This window comes from Hypanus sabinus, chromosome 16 (genome assembly GCF_030144855.1).
Source record: "Hypanus sabinus isolate sHypSab1 chromosome 16, sHypSab1.hap1, whole genome shotgun sequence".
NCBI lineage: Eukaryota > Metazoa > Chordata > Chondrichthyes > Myliobatiformes > Dasyatidae > Hypanus > Hypanus sabinus.
In genome coordinates, this window is record NC_082721.1 from 3,296,516 (window position 1) to 3,323,623 (window position 27,108).

The 27,108-nt window shown below is 41.8% G+C and overlaps 1 protein-coding gene across 2 annotated transcripts in view; it reads left to right on the forward strand.

The window, feature by feature from the left end:
* The window catches only part of LOC132405770 (tyrosine-protein kinase ZAP-70), a 135,962-nt gene that overhangs the window by 70,552 nt on the left and 38,302 nt on the right, over window positions 1–27,108 (forward strand). The window contains exons 1-5 of one of the 2 annotated variants that reach the window (XM_059990781.1): window positions 4,857–4,969; window positions 6,629–6,789; window positions 13,359–13,497; window positions 15,938–16,019; window positions 25,665–25,696. In XM_059990781.1, the coding sequence (XP_059846764.1) occupies window positions 6,707–6,789; window positions 13,359–13,497; window positions 15,938–16,019; window positions 25,665–25,696 (336 nt within the window). In that variant the 5' untranslated portion in view covers window positions 4,857–4,969; window positions 6,629–6,706. Of the gene's footprint in view, window positions 1–4,856; window positions 4,970–6,628; window positions 6,790–13,358; window positions 13,498–15,937; window positions 16,020–25,664; window positions 25,697–27,108 lie in introns of those variants that run through there. The other variant, XM_059990780.1, reaches the window with a different exon arrangement.

The window sequence follows — 27,108 nt, forward strand, 5'->3', positions numbered from 1 at the left end:
TCTCTTCTCGCTGCTACCTTCAGGCAGGAGGTACAAGATCCTTAGGTCCCACACCACCAGTTTCAGGAACAGCTATTACCCCTCTACCATCAGGGACCTGAACTGACATGGATAACTTCACTCACCATAACTCTGAACTGACTCCACATCCTACAGGCTCACTTTCAAGAACTTTTTACAACTCATGTTCTTATGACTTCTTTTATATGCATAATTTGTCTTCTTTTGCATATCAGTTGTTTGTCAGTCTTTGTTTCTGTGTAATTTATAGTAAATTCTATTTTATTTCTTTACTTCAGTGTAATTGCCTGCAAGAAAATGAATCTTAAAGTAGTATATGGTAACGTTTATATATTTTGATAATACATTTACTTTGAACTTTAAAATATCCTTCCCAGTATGTGACCAATCAATTAGGCAGTCTCAATGACAGTGACAAAGTATTGTTACTGTGTTACAGATGAATCAGAAAGCAAGAATGCAGGCATTTCCTTAACAGAGATAATTCACAAAAGTCTGTCAGTGAGTTTGTTTCCAAGGGCAAGACAACTTAAAGTCTATTCATACTTTTTAAAAACATATTGTCCTTGCTGCCAATGGTGTTGCTTCATGCTCATTTTCCTTCCTCATCTTAAAGTTCAAAGTAAATTTATTATCAAAGTACTTATGTGTCACCATACACAAACCTAGATTCATTTTCTTGTGGACATTTACAGTTGTTGTTCCTCTCTGTGCCTTGTGATACATAGGTGGCAACCTTGATTTTTCTTTAGCATTTTGTCTGTTTTTTTTTAATGAGGCCGAGTTGCTAGCTCGATGCTCAGCCCAGCACAGATGGAAAGTGTGCAAGGAGCTGGGCGGATTCAAACCCACTTGCCTCAAAGTCGTGTGGATACCACTATACAAAGAAACACAAAAGAATCAACGAAAGACCACACATGACAAAGATGGACAAACAACCAATGTACAAAAGACAACAAAATGTGCAAATACAAGGAGAGAAAATAATAATAAATAAATAAGCAATCAATAATGAGAACATGAGTTGAAGATTATTTTGAATTGAGTCCATAGGTTACAGATCCGCGATGGTGCCAATGAAGTTGAGTGAAGGTGTTCCTTCTGATTCAAGAGACAGATGGTTGAGGGGAAACAGCTGTTCTTGAACCTGGTGGTGTGAGTCCTGTGGCTCCTGGACCTCCCTCCTGATAGAAGCAGCGAGAAGACAGCATGGCCTGGTTGATGCGAGTCTCTGATGATGGATTTTGCTTTCCTATCACAGCTCTCCATGTAGACATGCTCAGTGAAGAGGAGCTGATGAGCAGTTGTTTCCTTCCTCATCGGTTAGCCATCCTTCCTTGGCAGGGCTGGATGTGTGTGGTCGGTACATGGCCATGATGGCTCAGAGGACCGAGGGAGCTGTTTCACTCCCTCCCACACCCTGACTGGGGAAGACATGACTCTGATACTCGATGGAACCTAAAAGTGGGTGCAGCATCACCACCCACAACTTCTGCCTCATGAACAGTGACACACTCTGACACCCTCAGAGCCCTGCAGACCCATTGTCTAGTCATTGCGAGTGCCCTGGAGTGAGCACAAAGATGATTGGGTCAAAGTATTTAATTATTCCTATAAGTACACTTATAAAATATTTCCATATTTCATTAGGAGTTTGACGAGATATGGGCTGTTACCAAAGACACTCACATATTTCTACAGATATACTATGGAGAACATTCTAACTGATTGCATCATCTTCAGGTATGGAGGGCCACGGCACAGGATTGGAAAAAAACTGTAGAAAGTTGTAAACTCAGCCAGATCCATCATGAATTCTAGCCTCCCCAGCACTGAGGACACCTTCAAAAAGTAAAGCCTCAAGAAGGAGGCATCCATCGTTAAGGACCCCCATCTCCCAGGACATGCCTTCTTCTCATTGCAACCATCAGCGAGGAGGTACAGGAGCCTGAACTCAGTGTTTCAGGAACAGCTTCTTCCCCTCCTCTGTCAGAGTTCTGAATGGACAATGAATCCATGAATACTACCTCACTATTTTTGCTCTCTTTCTGCATTACTTAATGTAATTTATAGTTTTTTATCATTACATATCCTCAGGACCCACACCACCAGGTTCAGAAACAGTTAACCAGAGGGGATAACTTCACTCAACTTCACTTGCCCATCACTGAAATGTGTCCACAACCTATGCATTTACCTTCAAGGACACTTCACCTCATATTCTCAATATTTATTGCTTATTTATTTATTGTTATCATTTCTTTTTTTTCCTTTGTATTTGTACGGTTTGTTGTCTTTTGCACATTGGTTGTCCACTCTGTTGGGTGCGGTCTTTCATTGATTTTATTATGCTTCCTGGATTTACTGAGTCTACCTCCAAGAAAATGAACCTCAGGGTTGTGTATGGTGATATCTATGTACTTTGATTATAAATTTACTTTTGAACTTTTTGCCACCAAAAAAAAAAGATTATGAATCTGATTCTATTGCAGAAACTGCAACTTCCCCAAAACTGAAATTTTGATAGAACTTAGCAGAAGAAATTGGTTTCAAATATTTTAATAAACAGAATGAAAATAACTATAGTCTTCATAAATCAGAATATTGTGTACAGGAGTTGGGGTGTTATGTTGAAGTTGTGTAAGATGTTGTTGGGGCCTAATTTGGAGTATTGTCTGCAGTTTTGGTCACCTACCTACAGGAAAATAAGATTGAAAGAGTACAGAGAAAATTTACGAGGATGTTGCTGGGACTTGAGATCCTGAGTTACAGGGAAATGTTGGATAGGTTAGATCTTTATTCCTGGAGCATAGGAGGTTGAGGAAAGATTTGATAGAGGTATTAAGAGCCAAGAGATAATATTACAGCACTATAAGACCCTGGTCAGACCCCACTTGGAATACTGTGCTCAGTTCTGGTCACCTCACTACAGGAAGGATGTGGAAACCATAGAAAGGGTGCAGTGGAGATTTACAAGGATGTTGCCTGGACTAAGGAGCATGCCTTATGAGAATTAGTTGAGTGAACTCAGTCTTTTCTCCTTGGAGTGACGGAGGATGAGAGGTGACCTGATAGAGGTGTATAAGATGATGAGAGGCATTGATTGTGTGGATAGTCAGAGGCTTTTTCCCAGGGCTGAAATGGCTAGCACGAGAGGGAACAGTTTTAAGGTGCTTGGAAGCAGGTACAGAGGAGATGTCAGGGGTAAGTTTTTTATGCAGAGAGTGGTAAATGTGTGGAATGGGCTGCCAGTGACAGCAGTGGAGATGAATACGATAGGGTCTTTTAAAAGACTCCTGGATAGATGCATGGAGCTTAGAAGAATAGAGGGCTATGGGTAACCCTAGGTAACTTCTAAAGTAAGGACATGTTTGGCACAGCTTTGTGAGCTGAAGGGTTTTTCTGTTTCTATAAATTTATGATGGGCATAGATAGGGTAAATGCAAGCAGGCTTTTTTCACCGAGATTGGATGAGACTAAAACTAGAGGCCATGGGTTAAGGGCGAGAGGTGAAATGTTTAAGAAAACATGAGGGGAAACCTCTTCACTCACAGGGTGGTGAGAGTACAGACCAAGCTGCCAGCAGAAGGGGTGAATACAGGTTTGATTTTCAACATTTTGGATGTTTTGATAAGTGCATGGATAGGAGGGGTACGTTCTAGATGCCTTTGGCGCTGGGCAGAATGACAGTTTGGCACAGACTCAATGAGACAAAGGGCCTGTCTCTTTGTTGTAGTGGTCTATGACTTTATTCTGTTTAATATCAGGTTGGTGGAATATTATTGACATAAGACATCTGATTGAATCAGATCTTTGTCAGCTGTTTCTATCCCAATGCCAGATTTTCACAGAGGCACAGTTTGGTTGATGAGTTTAGATATCAATATAAAACTCACCCAACTCTAGGACTAACGAAGCCAAGCTGCTTTTTTTAAAAAAGCCCCTACACCCCATATAAACATCAAACCTCGACTTCCTGTTTGCTTGGCAAAGGAAGACAATGGGAAGTGGTGTAAATTTGCATGTCCCGGAGGTTGCCATGGCAAGCAGACAAGCCAGCTGCTATTTCTGACCCAGAGAAAAAATACTTTCCCTCCCTTGGCCCTCCTTAGGCAAATCTGGTTGGAAGATATTTCTAATTCTTGCCTATAATTGTTAAATAGCTGAATTTGATGTTCCTAAACATAAAATTTACTGGCTTTGGACAGGCAACTTTGGAACTAATGTGGAATTTAACACAGTGCTCCATCCAGCAGCTCCCAGACAGGGTTGAAATGTGGAGGGTTTTGACTACTCATGTGAGTGGATTCCAATGAGTGGGCAGTTAAATGTTCTCCTAAAATCAGTTCCCCAATGACCCCAGTCATGATGTGACCTCCAACAGATGGGATAGGAGGTTCCTATGTTAGAGAAATTGATGCATTTCTCAAAAATTTTCTAAAGTAAATTTATGTCATATTTAAGTACATGTATGTCACCATATACAACCCTGAGATTCAGTTTCTTGTGAGCATTCACAGTAATCAGAATCAGAATCAGATTTTAATCGCCAAGTACCTGTTCACATACAAGGAATTTACTTCCGGCAGATGTTGTCTCTCTGCTCATAACAATAATAATGATAAATATAAATGAAAATATAGATTATACATACAGGTAGTACAATCCAAGTAATAGTTAGCCGACAGTTAACTGTTCAGCAAGGTGACCGCAGTAGGGAAAAAACTTCTCCAGTGCCTATTAGTCTTAGTCTGGAGGGATCTGAAGCGCCTACCAGACGGAAGCAGTAAATGCAAAAAAACAAAATAGAATCGATGAAAAGCCACACACAACAACGGACAAACCACCAATTTGCAGAAGACTGCAGACTGTGAAAATACAAAAAGAACACACAGCGTACGGTGTATTGGCCTTCAACAATCGTGGAATTGAATTTCGGAGCTGAGAGGTAATGTTGCATCTATATAGGACCCTGGTCAGACCCCACTTGGAGTACTGTGCTCAGTTCTGGTCGCCTCACTATAGGAAGGATTGGGAAATCATAGAAAGGGTGCAGAGGAGATTTACAAGGATGTTGCCTGGATTGGGGAGTATGCCTTATGAGAATAGATTGAGTGAACTCATCCTTTTCTCCTTGGAGCAACGGAGAATGAGAGGTGACCTGACTGAGGTGTATAAGATGATGAGAGGCATTGATCATGTGGATAGTCAGAGGCTTTTTCCCAGAGCTGAAATGGTTGCCACAAGAAGACACAGGTTTAAGGTGTTGGGGAGTAGGTACAGAGGAAATCAGGGGTAAGATTTTTTTCAGAGACTGGCGAGTAGGTGGAATGGGTTGCTGGCAATGGAGGCAGATATGATATTGTCTTTTAAGAGACTTTTGGATAGGTACATGGAGCTTAGAAATATAGAGAGCTATAGGTAAGCCTTGTAATTTCTAAGGTAAGGACATGCTTGGCACAATTTTGTGGGCCGAAGGGCCTGTATTGTGCTGTAAGTTTTCTATGTTTCTAATGACTAAATAGGCAATAAGTATTGAGAATATGAGATGAAGAGTCCTTAAAAGTGAGCCCACAGGTTTTGGGAACTGTTCAGCATTGCTGTGAGTGAAGTTGAGTGAAGTTATCCCCCCGGTTCAAAAGCCTGATGGTTGAGCGTTAATAACTGTACCTGAATCTGGTGGTGTGAGTCTGGAGACTCCAGTGCCTCCTCCCTGATGGGAGCAGTGGGAAGAGAGCATGTCCTGGATGGAGGGGGTCCTTAATGATGGATGCTACTTTCCTGCACATAGATGTGATCAATGGCAGGGAGGACTTCACCCGTGATAGAATGGGCTGTGTTCAGTACTTTTTGTAGGATTTTCTGTTCAAGGGCTTTGGTGTTGCCCCTGTTTTAAAATTCTGTTTTAAGTTCTGAAAATACTGAATTAATATTATGATTTATAAATCACACAGCTGAACAAATTATATTAAGGATCACCTGGTTTAATGACCAAAACGATTGCATTTTAATTAACTTCTCAAGTTTGTATGTAAGGAAGACAAAACGACCCTCCAGTCAGGTATTTCTTCATTCTTGTGATCCAGACTCAGTTGAAAGCTTTGAGCACATGATGTATTGTAGCTAAAACTACCAAAACAATCCAATCCCATACAGCTGTGCTTTTTCATTGTTCATATTACATGGAAGATGGATTTAAAAACTTTCCTCTGCCTGCATACCCATTGCAAGCCTTTTCACACCTGACCCATGTGCTAAATACTTTCTCATAGTTCTGGCCTGGAGACTGGTCATTGGTCACTACAACTATTTTGTTGATAAGGTTTCATCGATCCAATGTCCCCTTCTCATGTGGAACCAAACATAGCACAGTCCCTGATTGAGAGGTGCCCCCCCCAGAGCACCATGGCCATGGAATTCCATTGAGAGGTGCAATGCTGTTCAACACTTTCAGTAATGAGCTCGAAGAACAATCCACAGATTTGCAAATGGAACAAAGAAAACTAGGCTGCAGAATGATTTAGACTACAGGATATAGGAGCAGAACCGGGTCATTTAGCTCATCGAACAATCCATCATTGCTGATTTGTTCTGTTTCCTTTTGCAGGGTGAAGCATTGGAACAAGCAATCATCAGCCAGGCTCCGCAGCTGCAGAAACTGATTGCCACTACGGCGCATGAGAAGATGGGTTGGTATCACGGTGTGATCAGTCGCGAGGAGACTGAGCGACGGCTGTACTCTGGTGCGCAGCCGGATGGGAAATTCCTGTAAGTTCATTGCGCCTGGAGACTGCACGTTTGCTCTCAAGATCAGGATCAAACGTGTTGATTAAACTACGGAGGGCTCTTTGATCTGAACTATGACTACACTTCACGAACACAAGACACACATTTATGCCACACATAAAATATACTACAAATTATAATAAGATATAGATATTACAAAAATTTAATAAATAGTGCAAAAGAGAGCAAAAAATAGTGAGGTAGTGTACAAAGTTCAAATGTATCATTATCATTGTATGTATCCCATATAAAACCTTGAGATTCATCTTCTAGCAGGCAGCCACAAAACAAAGAAACTCAATGGAATCCATGAAAGCCCCACACAACAAAGACAGTCAAGCATTCAATGTGTGGAAAAAAAGAACAAATCCTGCAAGCAACAAAAAAAGTAAAACAAATAATACTTAGAAAATTAACTACAGAGTCTCCAAAAGTGAGTCCACAGCCACAGAGCCAGGTCAGCACTGAGGTGATTTGAACCTCAAGTGTGACAGTGGGAAAGTGTGTATGGAACTCGAGGAAATAGCAGAGGTACTTAATGAATACTTTACTTCAGTATTCACTATGGAAAAGGATCTTGGTGATTGTAGTGATGACTTGCAACGGACTGAAAAGCTTGAGCATGTAGATATTAAGAAAGAAGATGTGCTGGAGCTTTTGGAAAGCATCAAGTTGGATAAGTCGCTGGGGATGAAATGTACCCCAGGCTACTGTGGGAGGCAAAGGGGGAGATTGTTGAGCGTCTGGCGATGATGCTCAACAATAAGGGTGGGAGAGGTTCTGGAGGATTGGAGGGTGCGGATGTTGTTGCCTTATTCAAGAAAGGTAGTAGAGATAGCCCAGGAAATTACAGACCAGTGAGTCTTACTTCAGTGATTGGTAAGTTGATGCAGAAGATCCTGAGAGGCAGGATTTATGAACATTTGGAGAGGTATAATATGATTAGGAATAGTCAGCATGGCTTTGTCAAAGGCAGGTCGTGCTTTACGAACCTGATTGAATTTTTTGAGCATGTGACTAAACATATTGAAGGAAGAGCAGTAGATGTAGTGTATATGAATTTCAGCAAGGAATTTGATAAGGTACCCCATGCAAGGCTTATTGAGAAAGTAAGGAGGCATGGGATCCAAGGGGACATTGTCTTGTGGATCCAGAATATAGTATTAATGGTAAGACTCTTGGCAATGTGGAGGACCAGAGGGATCTTGGGGTCCGAGTCCGTAGGATGCTCAAAGCTGCTACGCAGATTGACTCTGTGGTTAAGAAGGCATATGGTGTATTGGCCTTCATCAATCATAGAATTGAATTTAGGAACCGAGAGGTAATGTTGCAGCTATATTGGACCCTGATCAGACCCCACTTGGAGTACTGTGCTCAGTTCTGGTTGCCTCACTATAGGAAGGATGTGGAAACCATAGAAAGGGTGCAGAGGAGATTTACAAGGATGTGGCCTGGATTGGGGAGCATACCTTATGAGAACAGGTTGAGCAAACTCAGCCTTTTCTCCTTGGAGCGACAGAAAATGAGAGGTGTATAAGATGATGAGAGGCATTGATCGTGTGGATAGTCAGAGGCTTTTTCCTGGGGCTGAAATGGTTGCCACAAGAGGACACAGGATTAAGGTGCAGGGGAGTAGGTACAGAGGCGATATCAGGGGTAAGTTGTTTTACTCAGAGAGTGGTGAGTGCATGGAATGGGCTGTCGGCAATGGTGGTGGAGGCAGATACAACAGGGTCTTTTAAGAGGCTTTTAGATAGGTACATGGAGCTTAGTAAAACAGAGGCCTTGTAATTTCTAAGGTAGGGACATGTTTGGCACAACTTTGTGGACTGAAGGGCCTGCATTGTGCTGTAGGTTTTCTATGTTTCTATGAACCGGTCTAGGAGCCCGACGGCTGCAGGCCACAGCCGTGGAGCCAGTTCAACGTTGAGGTGAGTGCAGCTGGTTCAGACTCCTACACCTCACACCCAATGGTAATAGTGAGAGGAGAGGCAGACAGGTCAGACACAGGCAGACAGGATCTGCTCAGATGCGGGATTCTGGCTGACATGGTGTAGTGAGCTAAACGTCAGATCATCCTTCACCCTCAGCCTTGATACATTAATTTTTAAAATCTGGCTTAGCAAGTTCATTGTCCATTCAGATATCTGATGGTGGAGGGGAAGAAGCTGTTCCTCATATCAAGAAGATATATCAAGATGGCACTGGAAAGTGGCAACTCTTTGTGTGCAGCTTTGAAGGGAATCATTAAATATTCCTGTTTAGGACTACTGCAGCTAACATCAAAGTTCTGAGTAACACAAACAAAATGCTGGAAGAACTCAGCAGTTCAGGCAGTATCTGTTGAATGGAATAGACAGCTGATGTTTCATCTCACTGTGTGGATTTCCTCTGGGTGCTCCAGTTTCCTCCCACATTACAAAGGTGTACAGGTTAGGGTTAGTGAATTGTGGGTTTGCCTTGTTGGTGCCTGAAGCATGGTAACACTGCTCCCAGAACATACTTGGACCTGTTGGTTGTTGATGCAAGTGGCACATTTCACTGTATTTTTCAATGTTTATCTGACAAATAAAGCTGATCTTTAATTTTTTTTCCAACAATTAGCAATGCTAGCGTGGCTGAGTGAATGTTTTGTTATGTATTTGGGCATTGCCATTGCCGATCCCAACAACTGGTGAGACACTAGGTTATGAACATAATCCCATAAGCAGGGGTCCAAGGATTCTTAACCATTGAAAGAAAGAGTTAATGGGAATTCCTCCAGGAATGAAAAGATTAACATTTGAGGAGCATTTGATGCCATTGGGCCTGTACTCACTGGACATTCATGAGATGATTCTGGGAATGAAAGGGTTATCATATGACCAATGATTGAAGGCACTAGGTCTTACTAGCTGGAATTGAGAAGAATGAGTGGGGATCTTATTGAAATCTTTTGAATGTTGAAAGGCCTAGACAGAGCAAATGTGGAGAGGATGTTTCCTATAGTAGGGGAGTCTCAGACCAGAGGGCACAGTCTCAGAATAGAGGGATGTCCATTTAAATCAGAGATGAGTAGGCATTTCTTAAGCCAATGGATAGCAAAGCTGTGGAATTTATTGCACAGATGGTTCTGGAGGCCAAGTCACTGGGTATATTTAAAGCAAAGGTTGGGAGATTCTTGATCACTAAGTGTGTCAAAGGTTATGTGGAGAAGGCAGAAGAATGGAGCTGAGAGGGATAATAAATCAGCCATGATGGAATGACAGAGCAGACTCGATGGACCAAATGGCCTAATTCTGCTCCTATGTCTTATGAAAAGGAAGAATCAGTTCTAAGTTTCTGGTTCAGGACTGTACGTGATTTGGTGCAGAACCTGCAGCCTGCCAGACATTGGAGCCAGCGTTAATAAGCCATGATGTCAGACAGCGAAAAGAGAAGGAAACCTATAGGGAACCTGGTGATATTTAATTTTAAAGAAAAGGGAAGGCTGTTGGAAATATTCAGCCGTTCTTCCTGATTGCTTCAACTTCTACAATTATCTGTCAGTGTAAGGTATAATAATGTGACCTGCAGTGTTTCTCAGTGCCAGTACTCTCAAGTTAAATAATTGTCATTGACCCATGCATGATTACCCACAAATACAGGCAAACGAAACTGCATTCCTCTGGGGCCAAGGTAAGAACATTCATACACAGCACTTGGCATGCATAACACATATAATTGTGAAAGGAGTAAACATACAGTCACACATAAAATAATAATAATGTAGCCCAGGTTCCTGAGTGTCATGTCCTGTAGACTTATGGTGCATGGGATATGGTTGGCAAGAAGAAGCCTGCAGTTCTCATCCTGGAGTCTGAAGTTCCAGGTTAAAGGCATGAGCACAGTGATGCAGGCTGACTCTCTATGCAGTAGTGGGGAGGCTCAGTTATCAGAGCTGTTTGCTTGGTTGGGTAATGGTTGCACACCCTAACAGTGACTGAGTTATGGCAGTAACACACACAAAATGCTGGAGAAACTCAGCAGGTCAGGCTTCATCTATGGAACTGAATAAATAATTGATGTTTCAGGCCGAGACACTTCATCAGGACTGAAATGAATGGGAGTAGAAGCAAGATTAAGAAGGTGGGTGGAGGGGAAGGAGGACAAGCTGGCAGGGGACTTCATTGTGTCATTTGAATCACAACAAACTCATTCCACTGCAACTATCCTTTCAGAAAAATCTTGTGTATAGAACAACCCACACAAAATGCCTCCCTCACCTCATTATTCTGGCTTCTGCCCCTTTCCTTTCCTGCCCTGATGAAGGATCTGGGCCTGAAACATTGACTGTTTATTCCTCTCCACGGATGCTGCCTGATCTTCTAAGTTCCGTCAGTATTTTGTGTGTGTTCCTTTGGATTCCTGCATCTGCAGCATCTTCTTGTACTATGGGATCATAATTAGACCATTCAGTCCAGTAGTCTGCTTTGTTATTCCATCATGGCTGGTTTATTATCTCTCTCAATCCCTGTATCCTGCCTTCTCCATGTAACTGACCCCTCAAGATGGTGCTGAGGACCAATGGTAATATTTTGCAGAAAGCTCACAAAACTACTAGATATTCTAGTAGATACACTTCTTATGAATTGTGATTGGTGCAGTTTGCAGCCTGTAATTTCCCTTCTCTTTTAAGGATGTACTTTTGAACTGACTAAATGATCCTGGGAAATTCAGCGAACTAGATTCTCATGAGTGCAGGTACAGCTGGGGCAGCCATTGCTGGTGGTGGGCGCTGCATCAAGGCCTGCCAGCTGAAGACGAACTCTGTTACTCTGTGCCAATTAAAGTGTTGAGCAAGGTTAAAAATGTTGAGGATGAGAGTGGAAAATGAGCAGATGTTCAGTGCCCTCTGCCTGCATTTGACCAGTTTCCCTCTCTCACTACTACTGTTGGGCAGGAGCTGCAGACGTCTTGGGTCTCGGGAGCAGGTGTTGCCTGTAGCCCTTGGGCGTCACTTGTCTCAGCTCTGAAAGGATTCATTTTCGGGGACTCTGCAGGTCATGTTTTTGTTTTTTTTTTACCATTTGTGCAATTTGCCCTCTTTTGCTCCTTTCAGAGCTGAGACAAGTGACGCCCAAGGGCTACAGGCAACACCTGCTCCCGAGACCCAAGACGTCTGCAGCTCCTGCCCAACAGTAGTAGTGAGAGAGGGAAACTGGTCAAATGCAGGCAGAGGGCACTGAACATCTGCTCATTTTCCACTCTCATTTTGCCCTCTTTTGCAAATTGGGTATGTTGCGTTCTTGTTGTTTGTGCTTTTTTGTGAGGCTGCCTGTAAGATAATGAATTTCAAGATTGTTTATGGTATATGTCCGCTGATAATAAATTTGAACTTTGAATCAAGAACCTCTCAACCTCCGCTTTAAATATACCCAATGACTTGGCCTCCACAGCCATCTGTGGGAATGAATTCCCTGCATTCTGGTTAAAGAAATTCCTCCTCTTCATCAGTTCCAAATAAACATCCTTCTAGTCCTTCAAGCTGCGCCCTCTGGTCCTAGACTCCTCACTATAGGAAACATCTACTCTATCTAGGCCCTTTCAATATTCGATAGCCTTCAATGAGATTCCCCCCTCATTTTTTCGGAACTTCAGTGAGTACAGGCACAGAAACATCAAATGCTCCTCATATGTTAACCCTTTCATTCCTGGCATCATTCTCGTGAACCTCCTCATAAAGTTATTACTATTGTTCAGGGAATTACCAGTAGGATATTAAAGAGACTCCAGGCACACACAATGTCTTTTTGGAAAGCAGTGTGTATTTTATGGACTGGTGTGATGTAGTGGCCTCAGAGTTACTGAGAGAGCATTAGACAATGTTCACTGCACAATACATTGATTGTATTGAATTACAATAAACAAAATACACTTGTTTATTCAGGGATGGAAACTTCATTTTGTTACAAACCACTGCAGATCCCTGAAGAAGATAATGGGTGAGGGACTTGGAGGTAATTACACCATGAGAGACTTTGGATTGGTCCTCATCACCTGTGTGTATTGAAAAATTATGTGATCCTAATTCATACTCTGTTTATGTCCAACACTACCATGAAACCATACAAAATAGGAGCACGAATTGTCATCTGGCACATCAGGCCTGCTCCACGTTCAATAAAATCATGGCTGATCCAGCCATGGACTCAGCTCCCCCTCCCTATAACCCTTAATTTCTCTGCTATGAAAAAATCTATCTAACTGGGTCTTAAATATATTAAATAAGGTAGTCTCTACTGCTTCCCTGAACAGAGAATTCTACAGATTCACTAGTTTCTCCTCATCTTTGTCCTAAAATCTATTCCCCAAATCTTGAGTCTATCCCACTTACCAGTGCAAACAACTTTCCTGTCTTTATCTTATTATTCCCTTTCATAATATTATCTGACACTTGCACTTTTCTAATAATAATTTATATCTTGGTCAGTGATTTTATATTCTGTATTTTGTTCTTTCTTAATAATATTGAACAATTTTTAAAGAATTGGTCTCAGGTGATCTACAATGCTTTTTGCCTGCTTTTCCAGACTGAGGCAACGCCAAGAATCCGGAACATATGCTCTCTCTTTGCTATATGGGAAGACAGCCTACCATTACAGGATAGATTTGGACAAATCCGGAAAGTTCTCCATCCCCGAGGGATCAAAGTTCGATACTCTTTGGCAGGTTTATAGCAATTTAATTTTTCAGAGATATATAAGATTATATATTTGAACATTTGTAAAGTTACAATGGATTAGCTGTAACCAGCAAACTCTTACTCTATTATTTAAGAATGTATGTATGGATGAGAATGCAATTTTTTCAAGGTTTTTCTTACCCTCCAAGTATGAGTCTTCCACTCCTAAAACTGGTAGATCATTGTCAGGTGATTTTTTAAAATTTTGAACTGTTGCAATTAATTATTTGTAATGTATGACATGAAAGGATGAGTGTGACTAGAATGCTTGGCACTGACATGGATTTGGAAGGCCAAAGGGCCTGTTTCTGGGCTAGATGGATTTACACTCAGTAGCCACTTTATTGGGTACACCTGTATACCTGCTCATTAATGCAAAATATTTAATCAGCTGTTCATGTGAAGAAAATCAGTGTATAAAAGCATGCAGACCTGGTCAAGACATTCATCTCTTGTTCAGACTAGAAATCAGAATGGGGAAGAAATTTGATCTAAGTGACTTTGACAGTGGGATGTTGTTGGTGCCAGATGGGGTGGTTTGAGTATTTTAGAAACTGCTGATCTGCACAACAGTTTCTAGAGTTGACAAAAACATCCAGTGAGCAGCAATTCTGTGGGTGAAAACATCTTGTAAATGAGAGAGATCAGACTCTGATTCTGATTCTGAATGGCCAGACTGGTTCAAGCTGACAGGAAGATGGCAGTGACCAAATGTTACAAAAATGATGTGCAGAAGAGCATCTCTGAATGTACAACATGTCAAATCTTGAAGTGGACACTTCCACATCAACAGAAGACCATGAAGATACACCCAGTGGCCACTTCTTTAGGTACAGGAGGTACATAATACAGAGTGTTCATTGAGTGTCTGGTTCTAGGACTCCATAAAAAAGCTCTTTGCTTGGTTGGTAAAGTGTAGTAAGTGATGTGCCTGAAGAACTTGCTTGGGGGCAGTCTCAACCTTTCATTATTTTTATAAATGACTTGGATGAAGTTGCCAAGTTTTCTGTTAACACAAAGAAAGGGAGGAAAGTAAGTTGTAAAAAAGACACAAGGAAGCTGCAAAGCATTAGAAATAGTTTGAAGTGAATTGGCTAAGATGTGGCTGTGGTCCTGATGAAGAGTCTTAGCCCAAAATGTCAACTGTTCATTCCTCTCCCTATTCCAATCTGCTGAGTTCCTCCAGAATTTTGTGTGTTGATCAAGGTCTGACAAATAATGCAGAAAAATGGGAAAATCTCCATTGTGATATGTAAGTTGAAAAGGTAGCACCTTATCAAAATGGTGAGAGATAATGAAACTCTGAGCTGCAGAGGGACCTGCGTGTCATAGTGAGTCATCCGCAAAAGGCCAGTGGTCCTATGTATGAAGTAATTAGGAAAGAACCAACTTTGTTCAGTTATTTGTTGTGGTGTGTCAGCGCGGCCAAAAACTACCAGAATATTACTGCTATCATTCTTGCAAGCGATCTTGAATACAAAAAATAAGGAGATTATGCCTCAGATATAGTGGACGTTGGTGATGCCACATCTGATGGTGGATTGGAAGGCTAAATCAGTCCAGAGGTTGAACAGTTAGTAAAATACACTGATTAAAAGCCTCTGTAAGACATCTATTGCTTGGCCAAAGAGCAAGTGAGGGTTTATGGAGTGAGGGTAGCTGTAGAATAGTATGAAAAAAGTTGAAACAGTTAGTCGTCATGAGGTGGTTTTCACTACTGGATTTTCAGTGTATATAACATCTTTTATTTTGAAATTGATTGAGGATACTTTGTCCGAAGTATGAGATAGTCAAGACTGCCCAAAAACTACTGTTAAGAGGAAAGCTGAATTCCATAGCAATGCACACAAAATGCTGGAGGAACTGAGCAGGTCAGGCATCATCTAAGGAAATGAACAAACAGTCATTGTTTTGGACTGAGACCCTTCATCAGGACTGGAAAGAAAGGGAGAAAATGCCAGAGTAAAAAGGTGGAGAGAGGAGAAGGACAACTAGCTAGAAAGTGATGAGAGAAGCCAGGTGGGTGGAGATGAAGGAGAGGAGAGTGGATCATAGGAAAACAGGAAGGAGGAAGGGACCCAGGGGAGGTGATAGGCAGGTGGGAAGAGGTAAGTGGCTAGAGTAGGATATAGAAGAAGAAGGGAGGGAGATGGAGAAATTTCATTGTTTCAGAACCCTGTGAAGCTATTTCTATTTCAGAACCTTTGCATTTAATCTTATTCCTCTTGTCTGTAGAAACCAGAAACTCTTTTTCTTTTTAACTTGATCCATCCCTTCGCCCTTTTATCAGTTTATCATGTCATCTTGTCACTGCCAAGGATAAAGTTAATTTACCAATCAAACACCAGGATTCTGATGATTAAGACCTGAATCACTCAGTGATCTGTTTCTTTGGTACCATTTTGAAATGTTACTTTTCTTTTAAAGCTGGTTGAGTATCTGAAGATTAAGTCGGATGGAGTGATACATGTGCTGCGTGAGGCTTGTAATAACCCCAGCCAAGCTGCAGGTAAGCCCCTCCATGAACCATTGTAGTGAGACTGTGCAGTTTACCTTCCATAATTCCTATTGTATAAATCAGGAAGCAGATCCACAGGTACTCTCTGGAAACATAATTGAGATGTCTAAATACGTAGGTGAAGTTAAAATAATGGCCTTGGACTTCCAGTTAAAGGCAGAAGGTCCCAGAGCTTGGTTGAAGTTACACAGTGAATGAGAGAGCACTGAGGAGTATGGTAGAACAGAGGGATCTGGGAATACAGATCCACAATTCTTTGCAAATGGCATCAAAGGTAGATAGGGTCATAAAGAGAACTTTTAGCAAATTGGCCTTCATACGTCAAAGTAGTCTTGCTGAATGGTCTCAGCCTGAAATGTCGACTGTACTCTTTTCCATAGATACTGCCTGGCCTCCTGAGTTACTCCAGCATTTTGTGTGTGCTATTGAATAGAGGAGTCCAGCTGTTATGTTGGAGTTCTGATGTTATGTTGAATTTGTATAAGACGTTGGTGAGGCCAAATATGAAGTATTGTGTGCGATTCTGGTCACTTGCCTACGTGAAAGATATCAATGAGTTCAAAGGAAATTTATTATTGAGAACATAAATGTCACCATACACAACCCTGAAATTCATTTCCTTGTGGGCATACATAGTAAATCCAAGAAACACAATAGAATCAATGAAAGACTGCACTAAACAGGACGGGCAAACAACCAAAGTGCAAAATACAACAATCTGTGCAAGTACAAAAGAGACAAAAAATAGTAATAGTAATAAGTAAGCAATAGATATTGAGAACTTGAGATGACCAGTTCAGTTCAGTGAAGTTGTCCTCTCTGGTTCAAGAACCTGAACCAATGGTTTGTGTCCTGAGGCTCCTGTAACATCTTTCTGATGACAACAGCAAGAAGAGAGCATGGCCTGGATGATGGGAGTCCTTGATGATGGATATTGCTTTCCTGCCACGGTGTTCTGTGTAGATGTGCTCAATAGTGGGGAGGGCTTTACCCACTCACAAGCAAGAGAAAATCTGTAGATGCTGGAAATCCAAGCAATGCACACAAAATGCTGGAGAAACTCAGCAGGCCAGGCAGCATCCATGGAAAACAGTACAGTCGATGTTTTGAGCTGAGGCTCTTTAGGAGAACTGGACAAGAAGTCCTGCTGAAGGGTCTTGGCCTGAAATGTTGACTGTACTCTTTTCCATGGATGTTGTCTGGTCTGCTGGGTTCCTCCAGCATTTTATGTGTGTTTCAAGGCTTTACCTATGATGGACTGGGCCATATTCACTACTTTTTGTTGCATTTTCCATTCAAGAGCATTAGTGTTTCCATACCATGCCATGATACAGTCAGTCAATCAAGTCCAATCAAGTCACTTTTTATTGTCATCTCGACCATAACTGCTGGTACAGTACACAGTAAAAATGAGACATTTTTCAGGACCATGGTGTTACATGAAGCAATACAAAAACTATACTGAACTACGTAAAACAACACAAAAACTACACTAGATTACTGACCTGCCCAGGACTGCATAAAGTGCACAAAACAGTGCAGGCATTACAATAAATAATAAATAAAACAATAGACACAGTAAAGGAGAGTAAGTTGGTGTCAGTCCAGACTCTGGGTATTGAGGAGTCTGATGGTTTGGGGGAAGAAACAGTTACATAGTCTGGTCATGAGAGCCCAAATGCTTTGGTGCCTTTTCCTAGATGGCAGGAAGGAGAAGAGTTTGTATGAGGGGTGCGTGGGGTCCTTCATAATGCTGTTTGCTTTGCGGATGCAGCGTGTGGTGGAAGTGTCTGTAATGGTGGGAAGAGAGACCCCGATGATCTTCTCAGCTGACCTCACTATCTGCTGCAGGGTCTTGCAATCTGAGATGGTGCAATTTCTGAACCAGGCAGTGATGCAGCTGCTCAGGATGCTCTCAATACAACCTCTGTAGAATGTGATGAGGATGGGTTGTGGGAGATGGACTTTCCTCAGCCTTCACAGAAAGCAGAGATGCTGCTGGGCTTTCTTTGCTATGGAGCTGGTGTTGAGGGACCAGGTGAGATTCTCCGTCAGGTGAACACCAAGAGATTTGGTGCTCTTAACGATCTCTACTGAGGAGCCGTCGATGTTCAGCGGGGAGTGGTCACTCCATGCCCTCCTGAAGTCAACAACCATCTCATCATAGACCATCATAGACTAGATGGGCCAAAAGTCCTGTTTCTGTGCTGTAGTTCTCTATTTATGATTCTATGACCATTAGCAGAGCAGAAATCTTAAACATAACCAATACCAGGTCAGCAAATAATCGGGAAGGATACTTCCAAGAAACATGTTGTGCAAAAGCAAGGAGGTTTAATTGGAAAGCATAAGGTGACCACTGACTATAGTTCTGGTTTCTGATTTTAAGGAAGATCGTGCTTGTATTGAAGACACTAAAGAGAAGGTTCACCTAGTTGACTTTTGGAATGAAGGACCTGATGATATATTAACATAGAACATAGAATAGTACAGCACAGTACAGGCCCTTCAGCCCACAATGTTGTGCCGACTATCAAACCCTGCCTCCCATATAACCCCCCACCTTAAATTCCTCCATATACCTGTCTAGTAGTCTCTTAAACTTCACTAGTGTATCTGCCTCCACCACTCACTCAGGCAGTGCATTCCACACACCAACCACTCTCTGAGTGAAAAACCTTCCTCTAATATCCCCCTTGAACTTCCCTCCCCTTACCTTAAAGTCATGTCCTTTTGTACTGAGCAGTGGTGCCCTGGGGAAGAGGTGCTGGCTGTTCACTCTGTCTATTCCTTTTAATATCTTGTACACCTCTATCATGTCTCCTCTCATCCTCCTTTTCTCCAAAGAGTAAAGCCCTAGTTCCCTTATATTAAGATAATTTAATGTCATTTCCTTTGCACAAGTAGAAGGAGAATGAAATAATTGATACTCCGGAACTGATGCAGTACTCAAAACACAAAAGAACACAACAATAATTTTTAAAAAACACACAATAAATATAAATACATAAAATAACATATGCTCATGCAGTAGATTGATTGTGTATCTATAAAGTGAGCAAGGCTGTACACAAGGTGACTGACGGGAAATAATGAAGTAGTGGTGAAGTTAGTGGGTGGAGGTGTTGATCAGCGTCCCTGCTTTTTTAAGTTAACTGTGCTCCAAAATTAGATTCCTCAAAATTCCCCATAGGTCAGGGACATCTATTTAAGAATCAGAATCAGAATCTGGATCAATATCACTGGTATATGTCATATAATTTGTTGCTTTGCATCAGCAGTACATTGCAATACATAATAAAAAAAAACAAAATGCAGTAATAAGTATATATAAAAATTAAATTACATAAATAGTGCAAAACGAGAGAGAAAAAAGTGCTGATAGTATTTATTGGTTCACTGTCCTTCAGAAATTTGTTGGTGGTGGGGAAGAAGCTTTGAGTGTGTATCTTCAGACTCCTGTACCTCTTCCTTGATGGTAGCAAAGAGAAAAGGGCACGTCCTGGGTGATGGGGTCCTTAATGATAGATGCTGCCTTCTTAAGGCATTTTAAAGGTCAAGATTTTCTAGATTAATACTTATCATATCACTTTGTATATCTCATTCCTTCCATTTTGTTGAAAGAGGGCAGCGTGGCAACATTTAGTGCAACACTTCACAGCACCAGTGATATCCTGTTGGGATTCAATTCCTGCAGTTGTTAGTGAGGAGATTGTACATTCTTTCTGGTGTCCTCCTGGTGCTCTGCTTTGCTTCCACACTCCAAAGATGTATGAGTTAGGGTTAGTAAGTTGGCACCAGAAATCTGACGATCTTTGCAGGCTGCTCCCAGCACATCCTTGGACTGCGTTGGTCATTAACACAAAAGATGCTTTTTACTGTATGCTTCGATGGACATGTGACAAATAAAGCAAATCTTCAAAACAAAATCTTTAAAGAATATTCACCCCAGTATTACCTATAATAAAGCTAATGGAATATATACTACATCCAAGTCGTTAATGAATACCCTGACACATTTTCTTATTCTTCATATTAGCTTGTAAAATACTTTGAAATGTAAGAGAAAACTCATATGTGGGATTCTGGGAAACCACAGCAAAGGCAGTTACCCAATCTCTTATCAAACTGAACTTATTTAAATATATTCAGTTATTTTTAATTGGTTCTTAAAGTTTTGGTGTTTTAGGTGTTTTTAATCAAAGCGCTTTAAAACATTGTTTTTATTTTTTGAGAAATTTTGAATGATTTCAGTAGTTTTAAGTGCTTCTGGTTTAACATTTCTAAATTAAAATTTTGGGCTGTTAAGTTGGGAGCCTGGCTGTCAGCTTTCAAAGAAGTTTTGGGACAGGACATGTTAATTTAGCTCAAAGATGTCTTGTGTTGTACTAGGCATTACCAGCTAACACGAGACAGCAACCAAGATAGAACCAATGTGCCAGTGTGTGTGTGCGTGTGCGTACACGTGTGTGTGTGTGTGTGAGTGACAGAGTGAGAGAAAAAGAGAGCAAATGAGTAAATTGAATGTTTCTACATGTATAGATGAGTGTTCATGAGTCTGTGAGCATGTAAGAGAGAATATTATTACATTGTTAACACTCATTCAGGTACTTCAAAAGAAAGTTAGCAATGAAATCTTGTGTCTGTGGAGTTCCATTACATTAGTTCTGTTTCTTTATTAGAACTGAGAAATCTGTTAATCATAAAAATAGTCAGATTAGTAATCTTTGGGTATTATGGCTTATGGAGTCATAGAGTCATAGAAAAGTACAACATAGCAACAGGCCCTTTGGCCCATTTAGTCTGTGCTGAACCATGTAAACTGCCTTATCCCATCAATCTGCACTGGAACCACAACCCTGCATACTCCTGTATGTACCTATCTAAACTTCTCTTAAACGTTGAAATCAAGCTTACCTGCACCACCTGGGCTGGCAGTTCATTCCACACTCTCATGACACTCTGAGTGAAGAAGTTTCCCCTCATGTTCCCCTTAAACTTCTCACATTTCACCCTTAACCCATGACCTCTAGTTGTAGTCCCAGTGGAAAAAGCCTGCTTGCATTTATCCTATCTATACCCCTCATAATTTTTATACATCTATCAAATCTCCTCTCAATCTTCCATGTTCCAAGATATCAAGTCCTAAACTATTCAATCTTTCCTCGAGTTCTCCAGACACAGCAACAGCCTCGTAAATTTTCTCTGTGCTCTTTCAAACTTGCTTACCTCTGTCCTTCAGGTAGGAGACCAAAACTGCACACAATACTCCAAATTTGGCTTGTTCTTTCTTATGTTATTCAATGTTAATGAATCAAAAAGCTCAGTTATTTCCTTAGGAACTGGGAACAATGGGTTATCAGTACTTATTTAAACTTGGAATATCAGACTCTTGAAGGGATGAAATCATACATTGCTTTTATAGATAACATTCAGAGACAGCCAGGGCAGTTTAGAAAATAATGCAGATTGACTCTTATGCCAATGGCCTTGGTAATGGTTTGCAGGCAGCTGGTAAAGTTGGGACCTGTACTTCAGGGTCTAGTCTGTTCAAAGCACCTCCTCTCGTTTACAACCAAATATTCACTTTTACCTTTTGGTCTTGTCTGGTTTGAGTCTGATATACATTATTGCCTCACAATTAGACCATAAGATATAGTAGAATGTAGACCATTTGACCCATCGAGTCTGTTCTGCCATTTCATCATGGCTGATCTAATTTTCCTATAAGCCCAAATCTCCGGCCTTCTCCCCGTATCATTCATGCCCTGACCAATCAAGAATCTATCACCTTCTGCCTCTGTTGAACATAAAGACTTGGCCTCCATGGCTGCCTGTGTCAAAGAATTCCCCAGATTCACCACTCTGGCTAAAGAAATTCCTCCTCATCTCTGTTCTAAAAGGACGCCCCTCTATTCTGAGGCTCCGTCCTCTGGTCTTAGACTCTCCCACCACAGGAAACATCCTCTCCACATCAACTCTATCAAGGCCTTTCATCATTCAATAGGTTTCAAAGAGGTCACCCCTAATTCTGAATTCTAGTGAATACAGACCCAGAACCATCAAACGCTCTCCATATGACAAGCTATTCAATTCTGGAATCATTTTCGTGAACCTCCTTTGAATCGTCTCTAGTTTCAGAACATCCTTTCTAAGATAAGGGATCCAAAACTGTACACAATACTCCAAATGAGGCTCACCAGTGCTTTATAAAGTCTCTGCATTACATCCTTGCTTTTATATTCTGGTCCTCTTGAAATGAATACTAACATCACATTTGCCTTCCTCACCACTGATTCAACCTGCAAATTAACCTTCAGAGAATCCTGCACAAGGACTCCCAAGTCCCTTAAACAGTAATCTGATGCGTGAGACAGAATAACACAGAGCTCAGTGATAGTGGGTCCCAACGTCTGAGGGGCCAAGTACAAGACCGAAGTATTTGCAGCCATCTTTACCCAGGAATGCTGAGCGGATAATCCAACCTCCTTCTGAAGATCTAGTAGCTTGTATGTAAGGTTGTTCACCGAGCCCAGAGGTTAGGTCACAAATGTTTGTCACCAGTCGGGGTGACATTATCAGCATGCAATTGAGTGCTGTTTGTGCCGAGTGCTTGCATATATATTGGTCTGACTTGTTGCTCTGAATGGTTGGCTGTTACGCTGGCCGCTAGTCTCCGCTAGGTCTCGCTCGACCAGGTAGCTGAGTGATTTCTGCTGGCCTGTATCCCTGGTTATCAGTCGTTGTGAGCGTCGGGTGTTCTTGGCTCCGATCCCACACATGCATAGGTTCATAATAGCTATGTAGCTACTGTATGCAGTAGCTTTTCTGTAACATCAAGCCTAGAACTGTGCACTTGCCAATGACAGGGCCCTGAACACTAGGCCTCACACCTCCTCAGCACGCCAGCCCAGGCGTTCAGACACTCAGTGTTCCCTCTTCCCTCCTCTCTCATCCAGTTCAACATGTGGATGAACAGTACAGGCTACCAGTGTCTACATCCCCTCCTTGCCCTGCACCTACCATCCACACCTCCACATACCAACTGCTACCGTCTCGATCTTCCCCTCCCCAGTCATTGTGGACTCACCTTGACTACTGAGCAGGTGAGAAAGGCTCTGGGGAATCTCAGACACGGCAAAGCACTGGGACTGAATGGGTGAACCCCCAGGTCCTGAAGGAGTGTGCTGAGCAGCTGTGTGGAGTTCTCCAGTGCATTTTCAATCTGAGCCTCAGCCTGGAAAGGCTGCTGAAAACATCATGTGTGGTCCCAGTACCCAAGAAAGCCAATAGTTTTAGATAAGCAAGGCAGCACTATGAGGATTATGTTTTTTGATTTCTCAAGTGCCTTCAGTACTATACAGCCCTTATTGTTGGGGGAAAAGCTCCACTCTATGCAGGTCAGCACTTCCACTGTATCCTGGATAATGAACCACTGGTCTGGCAGACCACAGTTTGTGCGGCTTCAGAGCTGTGTATCAGACATGGCTATATGCAGCACTGGGCCCCACAGGAGACTGGATTGGCTCCCTTCCTGTTTATCCTGTATACCTTGGACTTTAGATACAACACTGAGTCATGTCATCTGCAGAAATTCTCTGATGACTCAGCAATAGGTGGATGTATAAATGGAGGATGGGAGGATGAATACAGGAACCTGCTGGAGGACTTTGTCAAATGGTGCAAGCTGAATTATCTGCAGCTCAACATCAGTAAGACAAAGGTGATGGTGTTGGGCCTTAGGAAGACTAAGCCTGTACTGATCGTTGTTACTATTGATGATGAGGATGTGGATGTGGTGAGGATATACAAGTATCTGGGGGTGCACCTGGATGACAGATTTGAGTGGAGCACCAACATAGAGGCTGTGTACAAGAAGGGCAGAGTTGCCTCTACTTCCTGAGGAGACTGAAGTTCTTTGGAGTGTGCAGGCCTCTCCTTTATATGTCCTACCAGTCTGTTGTTGCTAGTACAATCTTCTATGCGGTGATGTGCTGGGGCAATGGCACCAACATGGGTGATGCCAACAGGCCCAATAAATTGTTTAGAAAGGCTGGCTCTGTTATAGGAGTTGAACTGGACACACTGGAGGCTGTGGTAGAACAAAGGACCCTAAGGAAAATCCTGGTAATTCTGGACAATGTTTCTCACCCTCTGCATGCCCCCTTGGCTGAACAGAGGAGCACTTGCTATAATAGACTAAGGCAACTGTGCTGTTCCAAAGAGCGCTGCATGAGGTCATTCCTACCCTTGGCCATTAGGCTCTATAACAAGCCAACCTATAGCCTGGGAAGTGATGACCCCCTCCTGTTAGACTGTTTGAGGTAAACACTGCAGAAGGGGTGTGGAAACTATAGGAAGGGTGAAGAGGAGATTCACAAAGATGTTGCCTGGATTGGGGAACGTGCCTTAAGAGAATAGGTTGAGTGAACTCGGTCTTTACTCCTTGGAGCGACAGAGGATGAGAGGTGACCTGATAGAGGTGTATAAGGTGATGAGAAGCATTGATTGTGTGGATAATCAGAGGCTTTTTCCCAGTGCTGAAATGGCTAACATGAGAGGGCACAGTTTTAAATGCTTGGAAGTAGATACAGAGGAGATGTCAGGGATAAGTTTTTTACGCAGAGAGAGGTGAATGCGTGGAACGGGCTGCCGGTGATGGTGGTGGAGGCGGATACAATAGAGTAATTTAAGAGACTCCTGGACAGGTATATGGAGCTCAGAAAAATAGAGGGCTATGGGTAACCCTAGGTAAATTCTAAGGTAAGTACATGTGCGGCACAGCTTTTTGGGCCGGAGAGCCTGTATTGTGTTGTAGGCTTTCTATGTTCCCATGTAACTTATTTTTTATTCTTTCTTAGTTCTCTTTTAATATTTCTGTATCTGTTCACTTGTAATGCTACTGTGACACTGTAATTTCCTTTGGGATCAATAAAGTATCTATCTATATAGCTAAGTGAAGGGAAAGACTAAAGATCTAAGAGGCTGATAGCTCTGTCTTGAGGTCAGCTATTTTTCATATCTATAGATAAGGAAAATCCCACTCAAATTCATAGATAACAATTAACCAATGTAAAAGTTCTTATTCAAGTAATGCAGCATCAGTAAAAGCTTCTGGAATCATACAATTTAGCCACTATTGGACACATTGAACAATTGCAATACACACTGTAACCAGTAGGAAGCTTACTAGCAGTTACTTGTCTATAAATAATTATATAAAGTACAAAATGACAATTAATTGTTAAACTGCAAAAAAAAACCAGTTTAGTCTGAGTATTCAGCAGTTGGATCCAACAGATCTCACCAATTTGTGAACCCAAGTGATCATAGGAACTCAATCCTTTTGGCCATACAGAACTCTGATCCTGGAACCTGCCAACAATACCTTGTGTGGTCTAGAACCCAGCAACACCAGAGGTTCCACAGACTGCTCACTGATTGCCTGACTATCCTCCCTTCAGGGGTTGTAGCCATTAATGTGGAACGGAATGAAAGTGGGGTGCGGGGTTGGAGAAATTGTGTTTAATTTAATATTAGAAAATGTAGAGGCTCATAGAAGAATGGTTATAAAACTGTACAGGTTTATTCAAAAGAGGAAGATATTGACTCATTTTCATTCACTTTGCCTCACAGAGCCAGTGAACCCACCATCACTTCCCAAGAATGTAAGTATAATTTTAGACAATAGTTACATGTAAAGAATGTCAGTTTGCAGACATAAAACTGATTACATCTGATCTGTCTTTCAGAAAGAATTGTTCAATTCAGATATATTTCCTACATTTTTACTATTTATTTGACATTATTTATCAATTTGCTGAAGAAACTAAGTACTACAGATACTGGAATTTGGAGCAAAAGTGAACTGCAGGGGAAACTCAGCTGGGGGAGCTGCCTCTGTGTAGGCAAAGGGATGGTCAACGTTAAGGGTTTTGACTTTTGGCCAGCAGTGCCTATGGAGAGTAGCTGACTTTTCAGAGTCATAGAACACTACATCCCAGAAACAGGACATTTGGCCCACCAAGTCTGAGGCGAACTATTAATTTGCCTAGTCCCATTGACCTGCAGCTGGACCATAGCCCTCTACACCTCTCCACATACTTATCTAAATTTCAGTTACATTCCGAAATTGAAACTTTACCCACTCCTTCCGCAGGCAGCTCATTCCACACACTCACCACCCTCTGAGTGAAGATACTTCCCCTCATGTTCCCCTTAAAACTTTCACGTTTCACCCTTCACCTTTGAATTCTAGTTCTAGCCTCATCCAACCTTAGTGGAAAAAGCCTGCTTTCATTTACCCTATCTATGCCCATCATAATTTTGTATACTTATCAAATCTTCCTTCATTCCCCTGCATTTCAGGGAATAAAGTCCTAACCTATTCAACATTTCCCTATAACTCAAGCCCTCAAATCCCAACAACATCCTTGCAAATTTCTCTGTACCCTTTCAATTTTATTGACATCTTTCCTGTAGGTGGGTGATCAAAACTACACACAATGCTCCAGATCTGACCTCACCAACGTCTTACACAACTTCAACATAACATCCCAACTGCTGTAATCAATACTTTGATTTATTAAGGCCTATGTGCCAAAAACTCTCTTTTGAACCCTAGGTCATATTGACATCTTCTGTTGTTGTCTTTCCTTATAACTCAGGTCCTCAAGTCCCAAAAATATCCTTGTAAATTTTCTCTGTACTCTTTCAATCTTATTTATATCTTTCCTGTAGGTCCCCTCGCTTAATCTAACAATGTGATTGTATGTTCTATCAATGACTTAACTCCCTCCAGTATTGATGCCTTTTTCATGTTTCTCCTATTTTCCTTTGATGTAGGAGGCCATTCAGCACATTGAGCTAGGTTAGCTGTCAACCCCATCAGTGCTCACTTCCCCGGTCACATCACCGCAGCTCACTCTCCCTCAGGGAGACACACAGGTTCCTTCAGTGGTTTGTGAGCTGTTTTGACTCCCATTCTGATCAACTCCCACTGTCTCCCCAGTTTACCAGAAACCCACCTACGTTAGGGGCATCTATAAAGACCTGTTAACCTAACAGATCATCTCTGGGA